Below are 20,809 nucleotides of genomic sequence, written 5' to 3'. Positions count from 1 at the left end.
TGACCCCGAAGTCATTGCAGATGACCTCGACCTTTTTGATTTCGAGGATTCGGAAAGAGGTACTTCGGCAGACCTCTTCGAAAGGACAGAGGCAGTTTTCTGACTAGGAGCCAGTTTTGGGGCTGGCAAAGTGTCCTCAGTCTCAACCTGAGTCACTTTCGCCTTCGGTTGAGCTTTCTTAATTCTTTTTGTTTTTTCTGGAGGTTGGGTTTGTATTGGTTGTTCATCAATGGATGATGGAATGTTGGCTAGGAGGTCTTTAGCAACTGGCTTTGCGCAACCCATCTCGGTTATAAGAACAGGACGTCAGCGACGCTTTCTTTGGGATAGTGGAATGAGGTATGGAGCCGAGGTCGACAGCTGTTCTGCTGGATCAGAGATTGATCCTTGGTCTGTTCGTGATGTTGATGTAACTGGAAGAGTTGTAGCAGAGGGAGGAGATAAGCTTTTCTTCTTCTTTTTCCTGGGGACGTCGGGGAGAGCTGATTTATATGTTGGGATGAAGTTGAGAAGCAGGGGTGCCTTTCGCTTCTGGATTGGCAAATCCAGAAGTCTCTTCAAGTCTTTGCTGGGGACAAAGGATTAGCGAAAATCTTTTGGTGGCTGACGAACAGCTGCAAAAAGAACAGACGTCAGAAACAAGTAAAGTATTTAAGACTTTGAAAGAAAACAGACAAAGCTAAATACTGGGCTCTTACCCTTGCCCTCTAAAACTGATCGGGGAAGAGGGTATAGATGGATGTCCTCGTCTGGAGCAAACTCCCAATTTCTCGAGGTGATGAGATAGTCATCTCCAGCCCCCTTGTTGGAGTCTGGGAGGTCGGCTATGATTTTGAATTCTGTAGACCTCGGCTTAAGATAATAAATGAAGCCTTTTTCTTTCAAGTTAAGGGCACATATGGTGTAACAATACTGTATATCGGCTAGGGTGATCCTAACCTTTTCCTGTTTAGTTAAGGCGATAATACCAAAAATCACTCGATAAGAATTGATTGCCAGTTGCATGGGGTTCAACTTATAATAATGAAGAATCTCGCGAAAAAGGATGTTGAGTGGAAGCTAGAGTCCGCACTCAGTAAAAGCTACAATGGGAAGGGGCATGGCATTTTTTGTAGGCATGATGGAGTCATCATCCCCAGCCAGTCTCAGATGGACATCGACAGGGATGGAGAACTTTTGCCTAAAGTACTCAAGTTTGGTCGGGGTATCTACCCTATGTCTCCACATACCCATGATATCGGCCTGAATTAGAAGGGTTGAAATTCAGAAAGAAGATGTTTCTTATTGATGGGACCTCGGCAAAAACCTAGGTTTAGGTTGGTACAGAAATTTGTAAGGAATGTTTCAGTTTTGCCCTAAATCGTGGGTTCTACAAACAAATCCCAAACCTAAAGCTATCAAGATAAAGATCAAAGGCACAGATCTGGAAAAGATACAAAAAATAGAAAACAAAAACGAAGTTTCAGAAACAAGAATTGAGATGGGCTGTCAAGAACATGAAGAATACAAAGGGTTGAAGGCCAGGAACAGTAGCAAGACATGCAAGAAAAACTAAGAACAGTATATGTATTCAGGGCATAAGCAAAAAGCAAAATCAACGCATTCAGATGTATGATTTACAAATTGATTATTTAAGCAAAGCAGTAGTAAACAAGAAATTCCATAAAATATCAAGAACAGGAATAGAAAGAAACAGATGCTTACCAGAAAATATGAAGCCGGTATGAAGATTGCCGAAGTCAGACGACAGTTACAGATGTAACGAAGACAACGAAAACTTCACAGGAAGAACGAAAGGTAATTACAGAGCTTGGAGCTTGAGCAATGGCGGATTCGAAAGAAGGGGTTTAGAGAGAGAAAAAGCAAGAGAAATCAGATGCAAAAGTGAAGAGACGGAAAAAAGGGAAAAAGTTTTTTAAACAAAAACGGCGGCAAAAGCAATCAATATGCCTAGAAGAACGAGGGCGTCAGATGGCGCACATGAAGAAAGAGGCAGCTAACAGGCGCGTCACGTGTATGGACCAGTAAGAGGGAAACGCGTGGCTAAAACAGTTGGGTTGAAGTGCATGATAGCTCATGCGCATAAGAAGGTCCTTAAAAATCTTGATTTTTTAGGAAAAGCATGTCGGCCTGAAATAAATGATCTCGGCTGTCAAATTTTAAGCCGATTTACTGGAAGAAAATATAGATATAGGTTCCATCACCTCAGAATGTCGAGGTAATAGAACCTAGGGGCCAGTTGTGGGGATATATTTTCTGAGTACCAACACGTGGCAAGGTGACGCCGACGTGTCAGCCGAGGTGCCACGTGTCCTCGTTGAGACGCCGAAGTGATCTCAAAAAGGCCGAGGTTATCTCCGAAGATATCGAAATCCGAGATAAGCTGATAGGGGACCAGAGTCCTAGGATAAAGAGGAGACTTAGCCAAGATAAGGATAAAACTCTTAGAGATTTTATCATTATCTCTTGAGGAGTCCAAAGTAAGTACTGAATTGGAGTCCATAGAAGTCAGGCTTCTTGTGGGACTAGGATTAAGTAAACTATAAAAGAGAGGCACCCCCGTGGGTCTAAGGTACGTAATTTTATGCTTTGAGCAGTAAGTTTAGCACTTGATTATCTTTGAGAGATATACTGACTTGATCGTCGGAGTGCCCCCGGGTGGAAGAGCCACCGCCGGGGCCTTTTCTTTCTGTTACAGGTTAGCTGAAGCCATCTATTCTGCCAGTGCTCTCTAGCTGATAACTAAGCGGGCAGTGTGATCTGAAAATCACCCACACAAATTATATTTATAGTATTGCTCTAAATATATTATATTCAATTTCAATTTCCTTCAAACATGTCATATTGGTTAAACATTTGCTCTTGAAGACATGAAATGGAAAGGGGCCCATGCAAACAAAAGTCTTGCAATGCTCTTCTAAACCATTGCAACTAATAGGATAGTCTCAAAGACAGAGGGGCCACAGCCCCCTATAGTCTACATTATGGTCCGTCCCTAAGTACAGATGAACGAGCAGCTTTCAGGCTCACTACAAGAAATAACACCTTTGCCGACCAAAAAATTGATCGCTAAAAGTCCATTTTTAGTCGGCAAAAGTTATCCGCGACCAATTTTTTTGGTCGCTACTTTGGTCGCCAATTGAGGGTCGGCAAAAGTAATTCGCGACCAAAATTTTTGTTGGTCGGGAAAAGTTAGATTTGCCGACTAAATATTTAGTCGCTAAATATATCGTTACTGCGACTAATCTATTTTGTCGCTAAAACACTTTGGTTGCGAAAAGTGATATTTTCCCGACCAAATATCTTAGTTGCCAATTGTCACATTCCACGACCAAACAGATTAGTCGTCAAAAGTCGAGGAATCACCAACTAACAATTTAGTCGTCAAAAGGTAAGGAATTGCCGACCAATGATTTTAGTCGCAAAAATGTAGAATTTGCCGACCAATTTTTTAGTTACCAAATCTCTTTTTTTTTTTTTTTTTAGAACAATCAATTTTTGTTTATAAACATTTAATCCAATATCGAACAAAATTCATTCAACCCAACCACAATTAAGGAACAATAACATTTAAAAAAGAAAAAGCTTAGGAACAATAATTATCAAATTTCCTTTCTTGTAACTTCACTAAATCATCAAACAATAATTAAATTCCATTTAAAATAAAGATGAGTCATATTCATTTTCCAATTTTGCAACTCAATACAAAAAAATAAAAATAAAAATTGCTAAACAAAGCATTACACTTCATCAAGCAGTGTCACAAGAATTATAAATTCCAAATGCCACTTCCTCAATGCACTGTCACAGCACCAACCAACCTATTATCAAAGATGAACACACCAAAGATATAGTATAAACAAATTTTACAGGCACATAGAGAAAATAATACTTGATCAAAAAATTCAACATGAAGACATAAATTGATTCACAATCAAGAGAACTGAAAAATTCATTAGGTAAAAAGAAAAAGAAAAAGAAAAAGAAGTTGATTCCTTAAAGAGACATGGTCCAAAGACCACAAGTTGAACAAATTTGGGATATAATGTACAAACAAATTAGTCACTAATTCGACATATCCCAAACATCAAACGTAGCCTAAATAGTCACTAATTCCTCGGTCTTGCACACTTTTCATTGAAGAAGTCTACGACTAGACTAGGGACTATATTCCCTATTTTGTTACCTGCACAGCTTTCTCATGTAAGAAACAAATCTCTGAATTTGAGATCTGGAAACTTCTCATACCATATGCATATCCCTGGCTGCAAAAATAAAGAGGTCCACTTGGATCACATATGACTACATAAAGCTTTCTGTATAAGCATAGAACAAATAATCTTAATTCAAAGTATAGAGGGTGTGGATGGAAAAAATAACTAAAAAATGACCACAGTAGCTCTAGCTTGAACTCCTCTTCTAGAGCCTTTACAATCTCCACAGTATCTAAGCTATCCAATCCCAAATCTTTCTGAAAATGGATGTTTATAAGTGAAAGTCTATCTTTGTTTTCACGAGTAAGATTGTTGAAGTCTTAAATTGGTTCCAGTTTTAAGTTCATTCCCAATCCTAGCCTAAACCTGAGGGAGTTGGTTAACCAATATTATGAGCCAAGATGAACTATGGGAACAAAGAACCAAATCACAGCAATCCAATTTGTAACTCAGTTTATCAATATATTATTTTTAGTTGCTCAACATTTTTTCACAAAGCATCACTAGCCTTAAAATATATGTGCATGCACTAAAAGCATTTCTTGATTCTACAAATCAAATATCATTTTAACTAAAGAATTTTATCGTAAATGAAATTTAACTAGCACTTCAATCCTTTCAAAAATATAATAATAATAAAATAAATAAAGTAGTTATTCTATCTAGAAAATTGATTCATCAAGGCTTGGTGTAAACATATAAGCACATACTCTAAACTATAAAATAAAAATGCCAAGCCACATAATATTAGTATATTAAGGAATCAAGAAGCATAAAAGTGAAATTGATTAATTTAGTATAATTGTAGTTAGTTCATCATCTGTGCAAACAGGACAGAATATAACTCATTAAGCCTATTTACCATAATGCATCCAAACACATTAGAAGAAATTGCCAAGTCAATGCAAACCAAGAAAAAAGTTATTTTAACAGCAATGGCACTCACCCATTCACCTAGGCAAAGGGACCGGTAATATTTGGCAAATCTTTGACATTCACTAGACTCCTCTCCTTTTGCTGCTAAGCACCTGCATTTTTTGATTGAAGAATAAAAATAAAAATAAAAAGGCAATTACTTAGTTCTACAATAAGTTGGTAAGATGCTTAAAACTCTTCATATAGAGCCCATTCATTCATGAATGCCTCAAAATGATATAATACTAAAAAAGTGTGCCTGTGAAACTCAATGTAGTGAGTGAAACAGTGTCTGGTCTAATTGGTTGTAGGAAATCAAAAATCAACTGGTCCAGTCTTCAGTTCAATCTGAAAGGAAACATAAAGAAGTTGATATCAGTAAAAAAGAAAACCAAAAAAAATAATAAATAAAATAAGCTCCATAATAGAACTAACCACTCAAACATAGGATTACACATGTTCAACCGCCACATAACAGGGTCTATGGGGGTGTTGAACACATGATAGACCCATTTTGAATAGTATAACAACCACCAATGAGAACCAAAAGGAAAGAACAAAACAGATTGAGAACAAACACACAATATAGTCCTTAGCCACTCAACACACACACTCAACTCACACATAAAACACTACAAAATATATGCTTACATTCATCTCAACCCACCAAACAAAAAATTCACCAGCTTGCCAATCTGCACAACAAACATTAGAATATATATATATATATATGCTCAACGTCACTCAACCCACAAGTCTCACCAGCACCACACAAGTATGACTACTACCTAGCAATATCTGAAAAGTACTTGTAAAGAACAAGATATGCCCCTTTGATTAGGAAAGTCAGGATACAACATGGCAGGTAAGAAGTGTTTTCATTTTCATTTTTGAAAAACTGACATGAAGCATGCAGAAGAATAATACATAAAGCAACTCAGTTACATTAAGCTATTTCCTATTCATTTTTGTAATTTTTTTTTACCTAACTCAGAAAATCCCCATAACTCATCCTTACCTTTGTTGGGTGTGGAATTTAATACCAGAACAGAGAAATGTCAATTTCAACAGGACTCATACGGTGAAACTCAAAACCAACGATTTCTAGAGCTTGAAAATGCTCACGTTAAAAAGAGTATAAAATGGACTAGAAAGTGCATTCACTGGCTTTAGGTAGCATGTGTTTGTTTTCAGTCTTCCTTCTTGTCAAGTTCATCGATTGTAGCAAGTCTTTCAACAAAGGAGGATGAGAATAGTGATAGGCAGAATACCAAGGATCAGTATTCATAGCTGACAGGTTCTCTTCCTGAAAAAGCCATTATTAGCTCGGTTAATCAGCAATTCAAACACTTATAACATTATGAAGTCCTATAAAAATTATGAATTTATTATAATATGTTTAGAATAGAAGTATTTGACCACCCATAGTACTATTGAAAGAGATGAGGCTTTGGTCTAGCACAACTGTTAATCATATTATCTTATGCATATATCAAAACACATCTGTATTGCAAACACACAAATGCTATGTGGCCCATGACAGGACAAGAAAAAAAATACTTGGTTATTAATATTATTTTCTTACCTCGCCCTGCTCAAGATGCATGAAGGTTCTGGCTCAAACAGAAGATAGTAACTAAGTAGAAATGAAACTGAAAGAATAAATGCAGAACTGAGCAAAGTCTACTAAAAGCAGATATATGACAAGAAATTGTGACTCAAGAAAACTTTTCTTCAACGTAGTTATCGCATAAGCCCAATAGCACGTGTCAAAGTGCACTAACCTAGTATGAGCTTCTTCTTTCCCTATACAATATTGTTTCCTGCTACATTCACAAGAGAGAAGTTCAATTCCTTTCCAATCCGTATAACTTGGTTGCAATTCTCAACTTTTCTGAAAGGCGTCTTGTTGGGAGGTTTTGTTGCTTGCTTCCAATTTACTGATCCTAGGTAAACTTTGTCAAGAACTTCCAATATAACACATCTGCATGTAAGAGGGATAGAAATCAAACAAAATTAACAAGCACTCAAAAATAGGGCAAGGAAATTGTAACCTCACCCTGTTCTGACATCATCAAACATATTATTGACATATGAATCGACTCCAAGACTGTTAATCCACAGTCGGAACCATCTCTCCTCCCTAGAAGTTTGAGCATCATCTATCATCATCTCAGCAAAAGACATATTTTTGGTGTCCATGGATAAGCCATTCCTGCATTAAGAAATTCACAAACTAATTACAAAGAAATCCACGGTGATAAAATCATGGGAAAAGCCAAAATATGCATAAGCAATTAGTCCGACCTCTACTGGAATATTTGAGCAACAAATGCCAGATTTAGATTTGCCGATCCCTCAACAATGTCCTTTGGAGTGACATATCTTTTGTAATCCATTCTCTCTACATGCTCAATAATCAAATTCGCTCTTTCAGTAGGATCCTTAGTATCCAATGTGGTGGCACTACCATGTTCTAGTGCAAGAACATTAAGCAAGTGAGCACAGGCTTCGCCATCCTGCCAAATTAGTGTTAAAAAATAAAAAAAAAATAAAAAAAATAAAATAGAGAGTGGGGAAAGAGAATTCAAATACTACATGACCAACCATAAGTAGTAAACAGAGAAATCTTTATCATGACCAACCATAAGAATTTACATTTCAAGAAATTATTGCTACATTGATAGACATCATCTCATCAGAATTTTCATTAAAAAAAAAAGTTTGTACATAGGCCTGAATGAATGTAAATACCATACTGAGAGACAACATCAAAAATCAAATTTATGCAATATAAAAACTCCAAATGAAACAATGTATTCTAAAAAACATGACATGTGCATGAATATGTAAAACACACATGTATAATAAAGCTTCCTCAATGCCAGAAAGTTAGGAAGAAGCAGCATGAAAAATACTAAGTAGAGCCCCCAAATCTAATAGGTAATATCTACATGGACATTATAGCATGGGAAAGTATTTCAAAAAGAACAATGCATTTACCTTATTTATTCGTAACCAATTGTTTATGCATTCAGAATGTGTCACGACCCAAACCCGGCCCCATGGGTTTAGCACCGTAACCGGCCAGTAATCCGAGATTACCGAAGGCCTGCTGAACAGTAACACAGAAAACAGAGTACAGGGCCTGGCGGAAGCCAATACAGTAAATAAATAATGTCCATTGAGCTGTGACAGTCTGTATGCCAAAAAGATTTTTTTTCATGCATTCACATATACAAACGGTACAGTCTATACAAAATTTACAGTCACACAGTACATGGACCAAATCCCTTGATAACAGTACAGTTAGTAGCTGACAGTCTATACAGTAAACCAAACAGTACGGAGACAGACGGGGGAAAAACAAGACACCCCAAAGACATAGCATGGCAACCCGGAACCTCACAGCGAGGCACAAAGGCTGGCTTGACAAAACTGGAGTCTAACCCGCGTTCCTATCTCCGATCTGGTGGCTGAGCACCTACATATATATATAAACAGTGAGCTAAAGCCTAGTGAATAACATAATGTGTAAGGAGGTTAAGAATGAAATGTCCTTACAGTAATGAAATCAGTTCATTAAACAATACTTCAGTCTTTCAGTCAGAACAGTTATTCAATCATATGTGGTACATCCATTAGCATAGCAGTAAACAGTAGGTGTTAAAGACCGAACAGTAATGATGCCCATCAATCAGTAAACAGTAGTGGTTCCACGAGGGAACCGACAGAGATCTCTGTAACAGTAATAGTCAGTAACAGTAGTTGCTAAGGATGCCACAATACAGTTCAGAATAGAGGACATTCATTCATTGAATTAACAGTAACAGTTCAGAAAGCAGTACAGTTCAATTGTTCAGAAGATAATCATTTTTGAACATATCTTTACACAGTTGTTACTCACAGAGTTTGGGCTACAGTATGCTAGAGCGCGTCTCCCCAGTCGCCAACCCTACACAGTTAACAGATTAAACACACACACTAAGCTACACAGTTGGGAGATAACATAATTTAACCCCTAATGCCTCGGTGTGTTCTACATCTATCCTCAACGAGATGTCTTAAACTAGGCCTAAGAATGCAACGATGTGATCAGAAGACTGTTTCAGGATTTTCAGAAAAACAGAGTCCCGCTCGAGCGCAGGTTTTCCCGCTCGAGCGGTCATGCAACAAAGGTACACACTCGAGCGTCAACTTTCCTGCTCGAGCGTACTGTAAAAGTACTGGATGGGTGAAATCTCCGCTCGACGCCCGCTCGAGCTTGAGACATGAATCCGCTCGAGCGCCCAATCCTCCACTCGAGCAGACTGTAAAACAGTGCAGAGATACTGGATGCTCGGATTCCCCGCTCGAGCGTCTCTTACCCCGCTCGAGCGGAAGTGCAAAATCTGGAGATTCCAGATTGCACCTCCAAGCCAAAAACCAAGTTCAAAAGCATCAAAACCGATCCTCTTGGGCTGAATTTCCAGAAAACAGTTGTAAACATATAGAATATCATAGTGCAAAACTCAATTTGAGAAATCAAAGCCCAAGGGTGTTTAATTGAAACCCAATTTCAAACCATTTTTCAAGAACAATATGAACATGCAAACATGCATGAATTCAAATCATTTTGAAGTTCCAAATTGATGCTCAAAGGAGCCAATTGTTTCCAAAACATGATGAAATCATGGACTTGAACATAATTGTGAACATGCAAGCAATATTTTGCCATGAACTCAACTCAAACTCCAACAACACTAACATGCATGCATGAAATATGCTCTAAATCAACAACCATGAACCAATTCTAGACTTATTTCACTAGAGGCTCAAGAATCTTGCATGAATAAGCTTAAACACAACAAGGGGGGGTTGAAATCCTTACCTAGAGCTTCAATTACAAGGTGAGAAAGCTTAATTTGCAACCTATACTCCAATTCCTTCAATTACCAAGCAATTTACAATCAAAATGAGATGAAATCCACTCCTCTAGTTCCTCTCTCTCTCTAAGGTCGGCAATGCAAGGAAGAAGGCTGAGGAAAACATTTTGATTTAAGTGTAATGAACTCAAAGGTGTATAGGTAGTGGCCCACTCAAGGGCAAGGTTGTAAATAAGTCCAATTCATCTATTTAACTCATTTTAATCTAATTTAATCATACCTAATCAGTTTTCAGATAATTATACCATAAAATCACATTAATTATGATGATCATAAAACACTAATCAATTTCTGGTTCGGCCGTCGATAAGGCCTTCAATTAGCAGTTTAAACATAAAACACGAACAGATAATCAAACAGTCAAATAGATGGATTATGCATTTACACAGATACAGTCAGTCAATTAATTCCAGATTCCAGTCAGTCAATTCAGTACTTTAATCAGTCCAATTGTCAGTCATAATCAATTCGGTTTAACGGTGATCGATGGTTATCGGTAATCAATCAGTCATTAATCAGTAAACAGTATGAGGGTTGTTACAGAATGGTACAAGTGTTTGTAGGAAATTATAGTCAAGGTGTCACCATCCTCGTAGTCTAACCGGCAGATAACACACTTGATACATGAAGACAAATGTTATCCATACAAACCTTAATAATTATAATAATCTAAAAACTACACTCACAAATCATTGTTTCCATCCTGAGTGCTTTGTGTCTTATAATTCACTGAAGGTAAAGAGGCAATTGTATCAGAAGAAAGCCCTTTGCTCTCAATTCTAACTAATTTCCCCACTGCAAACAGCTCCTAAAATATCAAACCAAACTCCATTAGCAAAGTATAATAATGCTTCAACCAAAAGTCAGATTCTATAGACAAATTTACCTTATATGATAGCTCATCCAGATCTAACTCCTCCCATGTATCCTAAAAGAACCCAGTGACACATGAGATATTAAGAACTAGTTAAGATTAACTTTAAAAGTAACAACTTTGGTAATCATATGCATACAAATGCATACATAACCTAAATTTCATATACAGGATTAATAGCCATAGACTAAAAATCTTATTTCATTACAAAAAAAGAGAATGGGGAGAGAGAATTCAAATACTACATGCTTAATTTTTCTTTTTCTTCAAATTTTTTTCCATATTGTCCATCTCCCCCATACACTAGCCATGAGAATGAAACATCTCCTACAGGCAGATCATCAAGCAATCAATTCATGAAGATGAAACATCTCTTGTAGGCAATTATCAAATATATGAACATCAATCAATTTTGCATATTTCACATACATATCAAACCACGAAATCCAGACATATCCGTCAAACTCCAAACCAACAATCAATGCATTCAAAGATGAAAATCTCTCATATTATGACATAAATTAAAAAAGAAAAAAAGAAAAGAGAGAGAGAGAGAGAGAGAGAGAGAGAGAGAGAGAGAGAGAGAAGAACCCAAGCCTTCAGAAGAAGCTGAAATTGTTGGGGAAAAAATAATGGGTTATCAAAGTTTTCAAGAACCCCCCTCCCCAAAATTGAGCTATTAACTATACCCCTGGCTCACCCCTCCCCAGCAATCCCCTTTGGTAACCACCCTCCAAGACCAAACTCAACAATCCCCTCACCTATCCTTCAAAATCTGACGATCCACCTACCTCTTCCCAGCCCCTACGTTATCGCAGAACCATAAGAAAGAGAGAGAGAGAGATAAGGGGAACAACAAATAATGGAACTAAAGATCATATTGAAGATCTATGTGCACATCAAACTTCAACAACAACAAATCACAAACAAATCGAGAAGATAGATAGATCATATTCAACTTTCATTGCAAAAATAGAATCAAAGCCACAATTCATAGCTTTCATACACCAAATCAGATCAGTTTTATTAAAGCTAAACCAATACAAACAACACACATATTGAAATAGAGAAAAAGAGAGATTGAAATTGATCGAACCTTTAGATGAAATCGAACTGCTTGAAGCTCGGTGAGATGGCGTAGAGATCAAGCAGAGAGAGAGAGACAGAGAGATAAGAGGCAGGAGAACCATCGTAGGATTAGGGTTTGATAAGAAGAGATAGCATTCATGGAATAGAAGGAGGGGTAGTGTATGTACCTGAAGGATAAGGTCGTCGTAGATATCGATGATCTTGTTGTAGGATTTGGAAGCCATTGTGTCGCTGTGGATCGCTCACGACGGTAAGATCTCGGCCTAGGACTCAAATCTGATTCAGATCTCGACGATCTTCTCGTATTCGGCGGAGGCACAGGCGGAGGAGAAGGAGGAGGAGGAGGAGGAGGATCATCGATGATGTAGATGTGGCGACCTGTGGCGATGGGGTGAGGTTTGGTGGGAAGGAGAATCTGTGCGAGAGGTTTGAAGGAAATGTTGTGTGTTATTGTAAACAGAGAACAGGGGTGGGCGCGTGATTTCCATCTAAAAAAATTTCGCCTTCAGCGACTAAATTCATTTTTTGTCGCAAAATCTCAATATGTAATGACTAACTTTTTTTGTCGCCATATCTCAATCAGCGGCGACTAAAACATTAGTTGCTAAAAGTATTAATTTGGCGACTAATTTTTTTTGGTTGTTGAAAATAAGTTTTTGGCGACCAAATTTTTGGTCGCCAAAGAAAAAAATAATTTTTTATTTTCCATTCGGCGACTAAATTGTTTTAGTAGCCAAAACTCAATATACGGCAACTAAAGTATTTTTTGGCCGGAGAAAATAATTTTTTGACGACTAAAATTTTGGTCGCCAATTCCACAACCAACTTATTTTTTGGTCGCCAAAATGTGACCTTCTGCGACCAAATTTATAGTTGGTTGCCAAAAGCATATAACTTTCTGTGACTAACTCGTTTTTTGGTTGCCAAAATATGACCTTCTGCGACCAACTCATATAGGTCGCCAAAAATAATGATATTCGCGACTAATAAATATTTGGTCGCCAAAAGGTAACTTTTAGCTACCAACTTTTATATTGGTCGCAGAAAGTGGTTGCTAAAAGTGCAGATTCTTGTAGTGGCTGGAGGTTTGTTATGAGCAATGTGTTTAGAGAACCAAATCATTCAAAGCCAGGGCCAGCCCGAGGGTAGGCAAGAGAGGCTTGTGCCTCGGGTCCCCAAATTTGGACTGTGAAAATAGGGGCCCCCAAATAAAATTGTGTTTTAGATTAAAAAAAAAATGCCCAAATACTATAGGCCCAATTGAACTGATCGTGGTTCAATTGTAAACGATATTGCCAAACTATAAAGTAACAAGACCAGATTTTTTTTTTTTAATAGTATTTGTAATGATTGCTTCTTATCTTAATATATGAAAGTAAATTTTTATTTATAATTTTAATGATTATATGTGCAAATAATTTTTTTTATGGCTATAAATAAATAAAAAAATTATTGTAACTTATCGTTTCATCCGTGAATTCTTTTTTTTTTTTAATGTAAGAGAGACTCCATTTCCGAAGTTCGCCTTGGGCCTCTTAAATCTCAGCGCCGGCTTGTTCAAAGCTACTGTGTGTGATGATTGGAGGTGGGGTTCAGATCACTGGGATGGCAGTTGTTACTGTTGTATTGGCTGCCTTTGGTTTCATGTCACCAGTTTCTCGAGGAATGTTGTTGACCGGTATGATAATTTTTTATCTTTTCCCGGGGACTCTTGGTGGTTATGCTGGTGTACGCTTGTGGATAACAATCAAGGGAACTTCAGATGATTGGACGTCAGTTGCCTGGTCGGTTGCATACTTCTTCCCTGGAATTTGTTTTGTTATTCTCACTGTGCTGAATTTTATTCTCTCGGGTAGCAAAAGCGCCGGTGCAATTCCCATTTCTCTTTATTTTATTCCCGTGTCTCTCTGGTTCAGCATTTCAGTGCCGCTCACCCTTCTGAGAGGTTTCTTAGGAACACAAGTTGAGCCTATTCAGTATCCTACACGAGCCAACGAGATACCAAGAGAGATCCTTGCACGCAAATATCCGTCATGGCTTCTGGTTCTTGGGGCCGGGACCATTACATTTGGAACCATATTCATTGAACTTTTCTTCATCCTCTCTAGCATCTGGCTCGGGAGGTTCTATTATGTCTTTGGATTCCTGCTTGTTGTCTTCTTGTTATTGGTTATCGTTTGTGCAGAAGTATCTGTGGTCCTTACATACATGCATCTCTGTGCTGAGGATTGGCAGTGGTGGTGGAAAGCATTCTATGCATCAGGTTCTGTTGGCAGTGGTGGTAGATATCCTTAAATTTAAGTAAAATATTTGTGAATAAATTTTTTTAAAAAAATAATTTAAAATACAAAAAATATGAAAATGAACTAATGTTTGTTTTTGGGTGTATTTAGTGAAAGACAGAAAAATATAAAAAATAAAATACTCAAAAACCACTTTTGAAATTCAAACCATGGAACTAATATTTTGTATCTTATACAATGTTTGAATTTTGATCTTTGACGTCACAAAGGAAAATGAGAAGGAATTGAAATTACTTCTTTTCTATTATTTTTTTTATGACTATTTAAATAAAGAATTATTTATTAGAGAAATGTTTGTTTATTTTCTTTTTACTTTTCATTCTAATGAGACAAAAGTAACAAATATTCTCTCACAATTTATTTCCACTTTCTTTGTCTTTAATTTTGTTTTTTCATAATAAATTTAAATTTGTAAATTTTATTTATTTATTTTTTTTATACCATTACTCATGCACCTTTTTGGAGGAGGGGTCAAGTAATAATCAAGAAGGGGTTAAATAACATGATTATTAGAAGAAATTTACAATGTGCACCCATTTAAATGGTTCATATCGTAAAAAAATTATTATTTTTTATGATGAACGTTATGATTATTTACGAGGTGTGTTATGACATTTTGTAGTAAAATTATGAATAACGAATTTATGATGTGTATCCTAAAGTTAGGGATGATAATTTTATGACATTTTATGATTTTTGTTATAATATCTTTTGATTTTGTTATGACATTTTTCAATTATGACTTTTGTAGTGAAAAAAATGACATCATTTTGTATTTAAGTTATGAAATTTTGTAAAAAAATTATGAAAGGCATACCATATGCACAAAAAGGTGCATATTGTAACATCTCCTTTCAAATTATTCACTTTTTAAAATTTATTGAATAAAATATTTATGACAAAATCTAGATATGAATAATTATATATTTAAATCACATTTATATTACAAAAAAATATATAACTATTTTTAAAATTATAATTATCGTCTGTTTTTATAAAATAAATATAATTTCAATATATAATTATTGATATTCAACAATCTTAATTTTTTATATAAATTTTTTACTCAACGAGTTTTAAAATATAAGTAGTTCAAATCATCGAGATCAGCTTCAAAATCAACTCACTAAGCCAAAATATGTAACTAGACCAAAAAAAACTTCAAAGGGATTTTTTAACGTTAAGTTATTCGTATTCTACAAAATCAATTCCATTAATTTGTGCTGATGTATGACATCAGCAAATGATCATCCACCCCCCACCCCCCCGAAAAAAAAAAAAAAAAAAAATATGACATAACTGAATAATTGAATTTTGATGCTCTACCAAAACAAGCTGTAACAAATTCATAGAAGAAACTCTGTTCAAGGCCTTCATCAAGATATACATCATTCAGGGGCATTTGTTTTGGGTTATGTAGATAGAAAGGGATTAGGATGGTGGAGGTGTTATTTAGTGTTGTTTTTATTTGTAGAGTTGGAGAAGGAATTAGGATAGTGGAGATGATATTGATGGAGGTTGGGGAGGGAATTGAGATGGAGGTTAGAGAGATGGTATTAGAAAAATAGTGATGGGATTAAATTTTTTTTTTAATTTTTTATATATTAAGAATATTTTTATAAATATTAATGTTTTATTTTTTATATTTTTTTATTTGTTTTATTATTTTATATAAAAATAATTTAACAATTTCTATGCTAACAGTTATCATCAAAACAAAAATAATTTTACTTAATCCCCTCATTAACAATCTCCTCGCTATTAATCCCCTCACTATGAATTCTCCCATTCTATCTCTGAAAACAAACGGGGCCTCAGAAACCAAGGCAAGATTATGATCAAAGGCTGAAACAGTTTGCAGAACCTCAGAACCTTCCAAATATTCAACTAACTTCGGCTCATCTTCACCAATGGAGCTACCTAACCCAAGCCTCCCATTTCTACCACTGCCCCAAACCCATACCTCCCTTTCAGATGTAAGAGCAATAGAATGTGCACGGCCCCCCGACACTGAAACAAGGGTTCCCCTCACCAGCTCCTCAACCACCAGCGGAAGTTGCTCATGGCCTTCCCTCCCAAGCTGAGAACTTTGGCCCCATCCCCATGAAACAATGCCTGTGGTATCTCCTGTGCCCTCCGAGCTTGCAATTTGGCATATGGCCAAAGAATGGCCGAGTCCTGATGCAATGGAAACAGGACGAAAACTTATGTCAACTAGCAGCATTCCCAAATCTTGAATGACTGCCCAACTGGCCGTATATATTGCTCCCACTGCTCAATAGAGTGCCATCACGTAAAACAAGACGGTAGAATTCAGATTATCACAATTGTAAACATGCTACATAGCTAAATGCATTTTGATAGGTACACAGTACACACTGTTTCAACAAAAAACATTTCCTACAGAAAATATTTTTCATAGATGACATTTGTTTTATGTTTGGTTTCAGCCTTAAGACAAATGTGCTAGTGGTTGTATTAGTGGTACGTGGTGTGGTAAAACTATAGGCTGGAAAATATTTTCCACCTTTCATAAGTGGAAAACATTTTCCTCCAAATAAACTTATTTTCCTTTTGACCACGAAAAACATTTTCCATTGACTTTCATTTTCCATTGTATCAAAAGCTAAAAAATGCCAAAAACATTTTCCATAGAAATGTTTTCTGTCCAAACAAACAGAGCATTAGTACTTACTGCAAAGAACTAATGAATGGTCAAGCCCACATGCCACATCTACAACTCCGAAATGACATGGTTCTTTGACTAAACAGGGCTCCCAGACAATAGGCATGTCTTTCTCCTTCTCCATTCCCTCTCATACCAATTTTTCAGCAGCTTCTAGAACTGAACTTGAGAGTTCTGTTGCTTTCGGTATGTCACTACTTGAATCTAAATGAGAGGACTCCAATGGCTTTCTCATCTGTCCTAATCTAGCATCTGCAGAATAACCCCAGCCAAACAACTTTCCATCCTTAGTCTGTGCCAGAGCGTGTCCCCAACCAAGTGATACCTGTCAGACAAAGATGAACATAACAATCAATCCATCCTATCAGACAAATGAACTCAAATGTGCTAGAAAGAGACCGTGAAATTTTATATGAACTAGCTAATCACAGGTCACCGACAACATCATTGTGATCAGTAAGTATTACATTTCTCTCCCTTAAAGTATATGATTAGAAGACCACCTTAACTATCTCTTCTCCCGCAAGAGCTTCAACTCTGGATGGTGAAACACACTCAGATTTCGCAAGTTATGGATGCTAGCAAAAAGAATATTTATACAAGTGAGGTTGAGCATTTGAGAACTAATTTTATTTTGAAAATTTGTCTCTCCGAAAGATAGATATCATTATGGCTATTCAAAACTTATGGTTGGAATAATTTTCTTCTAATTTTTTTTTTTTGCTTTAACTTTGTTAGTGTGGTAGAATATTTTATAATTTTGGCAGGAGATTTTTATTGTAATATAAATAAATTTATATTTGAATAATAAATAATTGATTGTGGTTTGAATTTTTTTTTTTGTTTTTGATATGATGATCCTATGGTGGTAATATTTGTTTATTATTATGAAAATATTACAGGATGAATGGATGTCAAATTAATATAGGATGTGGCAATTAATATTCAATTGTTTATAAAATTGATTCAATTTTTACAGGCATTTACGCATGCTTGTAGTTTTTAAATGTGAAAAATCTAGAAATCCCCTAGATGTTGATTTGTGATTATGTATCAATTTTAAGAAGTAAACAATAATCCTAGTCAAACAATCAAGACAGATTGACACAACGATTTTACGTGAAAAAATCACAATTGGACACCTCCAATTGTGATAAAAAAATCACGGGCAACAGCCACAAAACAATTCACTAAGAAGATATAAAGGAATTACACAGGTATATATACTCTCAATTACCTAGCGAATCCACGCTCGAATTGAACTAACCTCTATGTGTCTCTTCTAACCCCGTCTTCACCTCGGAATTGTCTTGACGATGAGCCACTCCGGAATCCACCAAAGCTTCAGGCTCGAATTCTTCAGAATCCATCGAAGAACAACTCTCTCTTTTGTGTAGAATAAACAAACAAACCTTTGATGTATGCTTCTTGAACCATGAGTTGAATACTCAATGAAAACATCAAAGAAAACTAGTAAAATATCCCCAGATATAAACCTTAGAACCCAAAAAAAAGATTTGGAGGAGTTCCACAAGTTTTGGAAGAAAACCAACTACTTATAGAATCCCAAGTAATCCTAGTTTTGGAAGAAAACCAATTCCTTATAGAAATCCAGATTTTGAAGCTCGCTCGAGCGAAGCTTCTCTCGCTCGAACGAGAACCTTAATTTGCGTGATTTCCACTAGTGCCTTGGCTCGAGCCACGAATCCTTGGCTCGAACGAGCAATCAACTCTTTCAGGTTTTTGTGTGGATGCAATCCTTCGCACGAGCGAGACCTCCTTGGCTCGAGCGAGCACTCCTTGGCTCGAGCAAGCAAGGGCGGACATTTAATTTTGAATGCAATTTTGCATTGCAATCTTGAAAGCATTAACATCACAAACTTCTCTGCAAGGCATAATTCGGGTTGGATTCGCATCTAAACACTCATAGTCTCACTGAAATAAAAAGTGCGAAAACAAATGCAACTGAAAGGAGTTTTGTCAAACGGGGTTGCCAATAATAAAAACCTAACAATCTCCCCCTTTGGCAATGCCGTGACAAAACACACCTAACAAATAAAATCCTAACCATCCCAATCCATTACAGCCAACAAAAACAAACTTCTTTCTTAAGGTTATGATCTACAAAACAGCTATTAGTGCCACAATCTCCAAAACAACTATTAGTCCCACAAGAGTATATGAAAAAGCAATAGACATATGACACGATTATCTTGAAACATGAGATGGAAAACATGAATAGATGAAAACTAAGACTCATGAAAAACAACTCTCAAACAACAAAAGCAAGATCATAAACCACACAAACAATGATATGACGATGTAAATACCAAGAAGATGCAAGAAGGAAGTAATTAGCAAACAGTGCATAACAATATGCAAAACAACTATAGCCAATCTCCCTTACCAAACAAATCAAAGTGTCCTGTAGACACCCCATTTTTGACCGTCCTCAAGACTTGGACGTCACCATTGGAACACTTGGTGATTACCCTTGTTTGTGTTCGCCTTGAGTTCCCGGAGGTCTCGGTTGCGCGCCTTGCCTCAGGATCTCTCGACTCGACCGTGTTGTGTCTGGTTTTGCACCAAACACTTGGGTTTTGCCTTGGAGGGGCAGTGAATGCCTTGTGAGGCATCCCCACACATCACCGGCCATAGCTTGAGGCCACCTGCTAGTGATTTTATGCCATCGGCAATGTATATTGCCGGTCGGCACTCTTTGTTGCCGGTCGGCCATTTATTTTGCCAAAATGGAAATTTTGAATGGCCGATCACTGTTCATCTACTTTTAGTAGATATTTTGTGCCAGCTGTGATAGCTGGCAACCACTCTGCTCCCCTCCATACACGTGTATGGAGGGATTTCCCTCTTGGATGGCTTGTTTTGAAAGCCTTATAAGAGGGAGTTGCCTATAAGAAGAGGCTTCCTCTCTTGGCATTAGGGTTACAAAAAAATTTCAGAGAGAGCTCTGGATTAGGGTTAGGGTTGATACATATTTCCTATCTCTATATCTCTCTCTTGTGTGTGTCTAGTGTGTCTTTGTCCATACTATTGCACACAAACACATAGTGTTACACCTTCTCTTGCTTGTTGAGGGACCAGAGGGTTGTTCTTGGTGTTCTTGATTGGATTTGAGCTCAAGGGGGCAACAAGATCATCATTTGTGAAGGAGGACTTCAAGGGTAAGAAACTAGTCCCTTTTTACCCCATTTTTGCACACTACTTTTACCTATCTTGCAACTATTTTTTGGCTTTGCATATAATACATAAAAGTTCTGTTTTTAAGGCTTCTAAATAGTTTGTCAAGAGTGTTTTAAGCTTTGGGGTTGTTTGCCCCCTCTTAAGCCTTGTTTGGCCCTTGTTTTGTGCTATTTTGTGTGAGCTCCGGGACTTTGGTGTTTGGGCCTCCTCACCACTGAAATCTTGAGAGATTTCAGTGGTAAGGATGGTGCCTTGAGGTCCCAAGAAGGAGAGGGCCACCCCCTCTCCTTGTTGTCCTTGAAAAGGACCATTTTTGCCTCTTGAGGGAGCACCTAGCTTAGGCTCTTGTTGACCATGCCTTAGCTGTTATTTATGCTTATTATGCCATGATATAGCATTGTTTTAAGTTGGTTTTGGTACACCATGCTTGCTTAGCATACATGCCTTGTAATGCCATTTTGTTGCCTTAACATGCCTTAGGTTGTAAACCATTGTTCAAGCATGCTTTAGGCTTAGCTTTGTGAAGCTTTCATGTTTATTTTGCCTTGTTTAAGGTCTGTCCTTAGTTGTTGGGGTCGACTTTAGCATGCATTGCATAACCC

The 20,809-nt window shown here is 37.0% G+C and overlaps 1 protein-coding gene, 2 long non-coding RNA genes and 1 pseudogene across 4 annotated transcripts; 1 reads left to right on the top strand and 3 right to left on the bottom strand.

The window, feature by feature from the left end:
• Positions 1 to 4,178: 4,178 nt before the first annotated feature.
• On the bottom strand, positions 4,179 to 6,431 carry LOC145796745 (uncharacterized). 2 transcript variants are annotated; one of them, XR_014337252.1, is made up of 3 exons: positions 6,148 to 6,431; positions 5,161 to 5,477; positions 4,179 to 4,265 (listed from the first exon to the last, which is right to left on the bottom strand). It is a non-coding gene; the product is annotated as an uncharacterized LOC145796745 (long non-coding RNA). The 2 variants fall into 2 exon arrangements; XR_014337251.1 differs by lacking the exon at positions 6,148 to 6,431 and adding an exon at positions 5,781 to 5,810.
• A 504-nt stretch (positions 6,432 to 6,935) lies between these two features.
• LOC145798270 (fimbrin-5-like) lies at positions 6,936 to 12,241 on the bottom strand. Its single transcript, XM_082885780.1, has 7 exons — positions 12,185 to 12,241; positions 10,941 to 10,982; positions 10,741 to 10,862; positions 7,884 to 7,887; positions 7,443 to 7,648; positions 7,189 to 7,344; positions 6,936 to 7,113 (listed from the first exon to the last, which is right to left on the bottom strand). Exons 1-7 carry the CDS (start codon positions 12,239 to 12,241, stop codon positions 6,936 to 6,938), a joined length of 765 nt encoding a protein of 254 aa, XP_082741906.1.
• A 1,107-nt stretch (positions 12,242 to 13,348) lies between these two features.
• LOC145797303 (transmembrane 9 superfamily member 12 pseudogene) lies at positions 13,349 to 14,394 on the top strand (annotated as a pseudogene).
• Positions 14,395 to 15,933: 1,539 nt separating this feature from the next.
• LOC114308941 (uncharacterized) lies at positions 15,934 to 17,565 on the bottom strand. The gene is made up of 3 exons (XR_014338666.1): positions 17,510 to 17,565; positions 17,016 to 17,331; positions 15,934 to 16,591 (listed from the first exon to the last, which is right to left on the bottom strand). It is a non-coding gene; the product is annotated as an uncharacterized LOC114308941 (long non-coding RNA).
• Positions 17,566 to 20,809: the final 3,244 nt, after the last annotated feature.

This window comes from Camellia sinensis, chromosome 8 (genome assembly GCF_055761805.1).
Source record: "Camellia sinensis isolate YWXY chromosome 8, ASM5576180v1, whole genome shotgun sequence".
Taxonomy (NCBI): Eukaryota; Viridiplantae; Streptophyta; class Magnoliopsida; order Ericales; family Theaceae; genus Camellia; species Camellia sinensis.
Note: the sequence above shows the minus strand (reverse complement) of the source record. Positions and strands in the feature narration are given on the sequence as shown.

Bases quoted from the DNA above. Each gene is read 5' to 3' on its own strand.
- LOC145798270 (XM_082885780.1), bottom strand. From the start codon at position 12,241: ATGGCTTCCAAATCCTACAACAAGATCATCGATATCTACGACGACCTT. The intron at 10,863-10,940 runs GTAAATTTGTCT...TTGATATTTTAG, and splicing joins TGGATGAGCTATCATATAAG to GAGCTGTTTGCAGTGGGGAA. The intron at 7,114-7,188 runs GTGAGGTTACAA...TCTTACATGCAG, and splicing joins TTTGATGATGTCAGAACAGG to ATGTGTTATATTGGAAGTTC.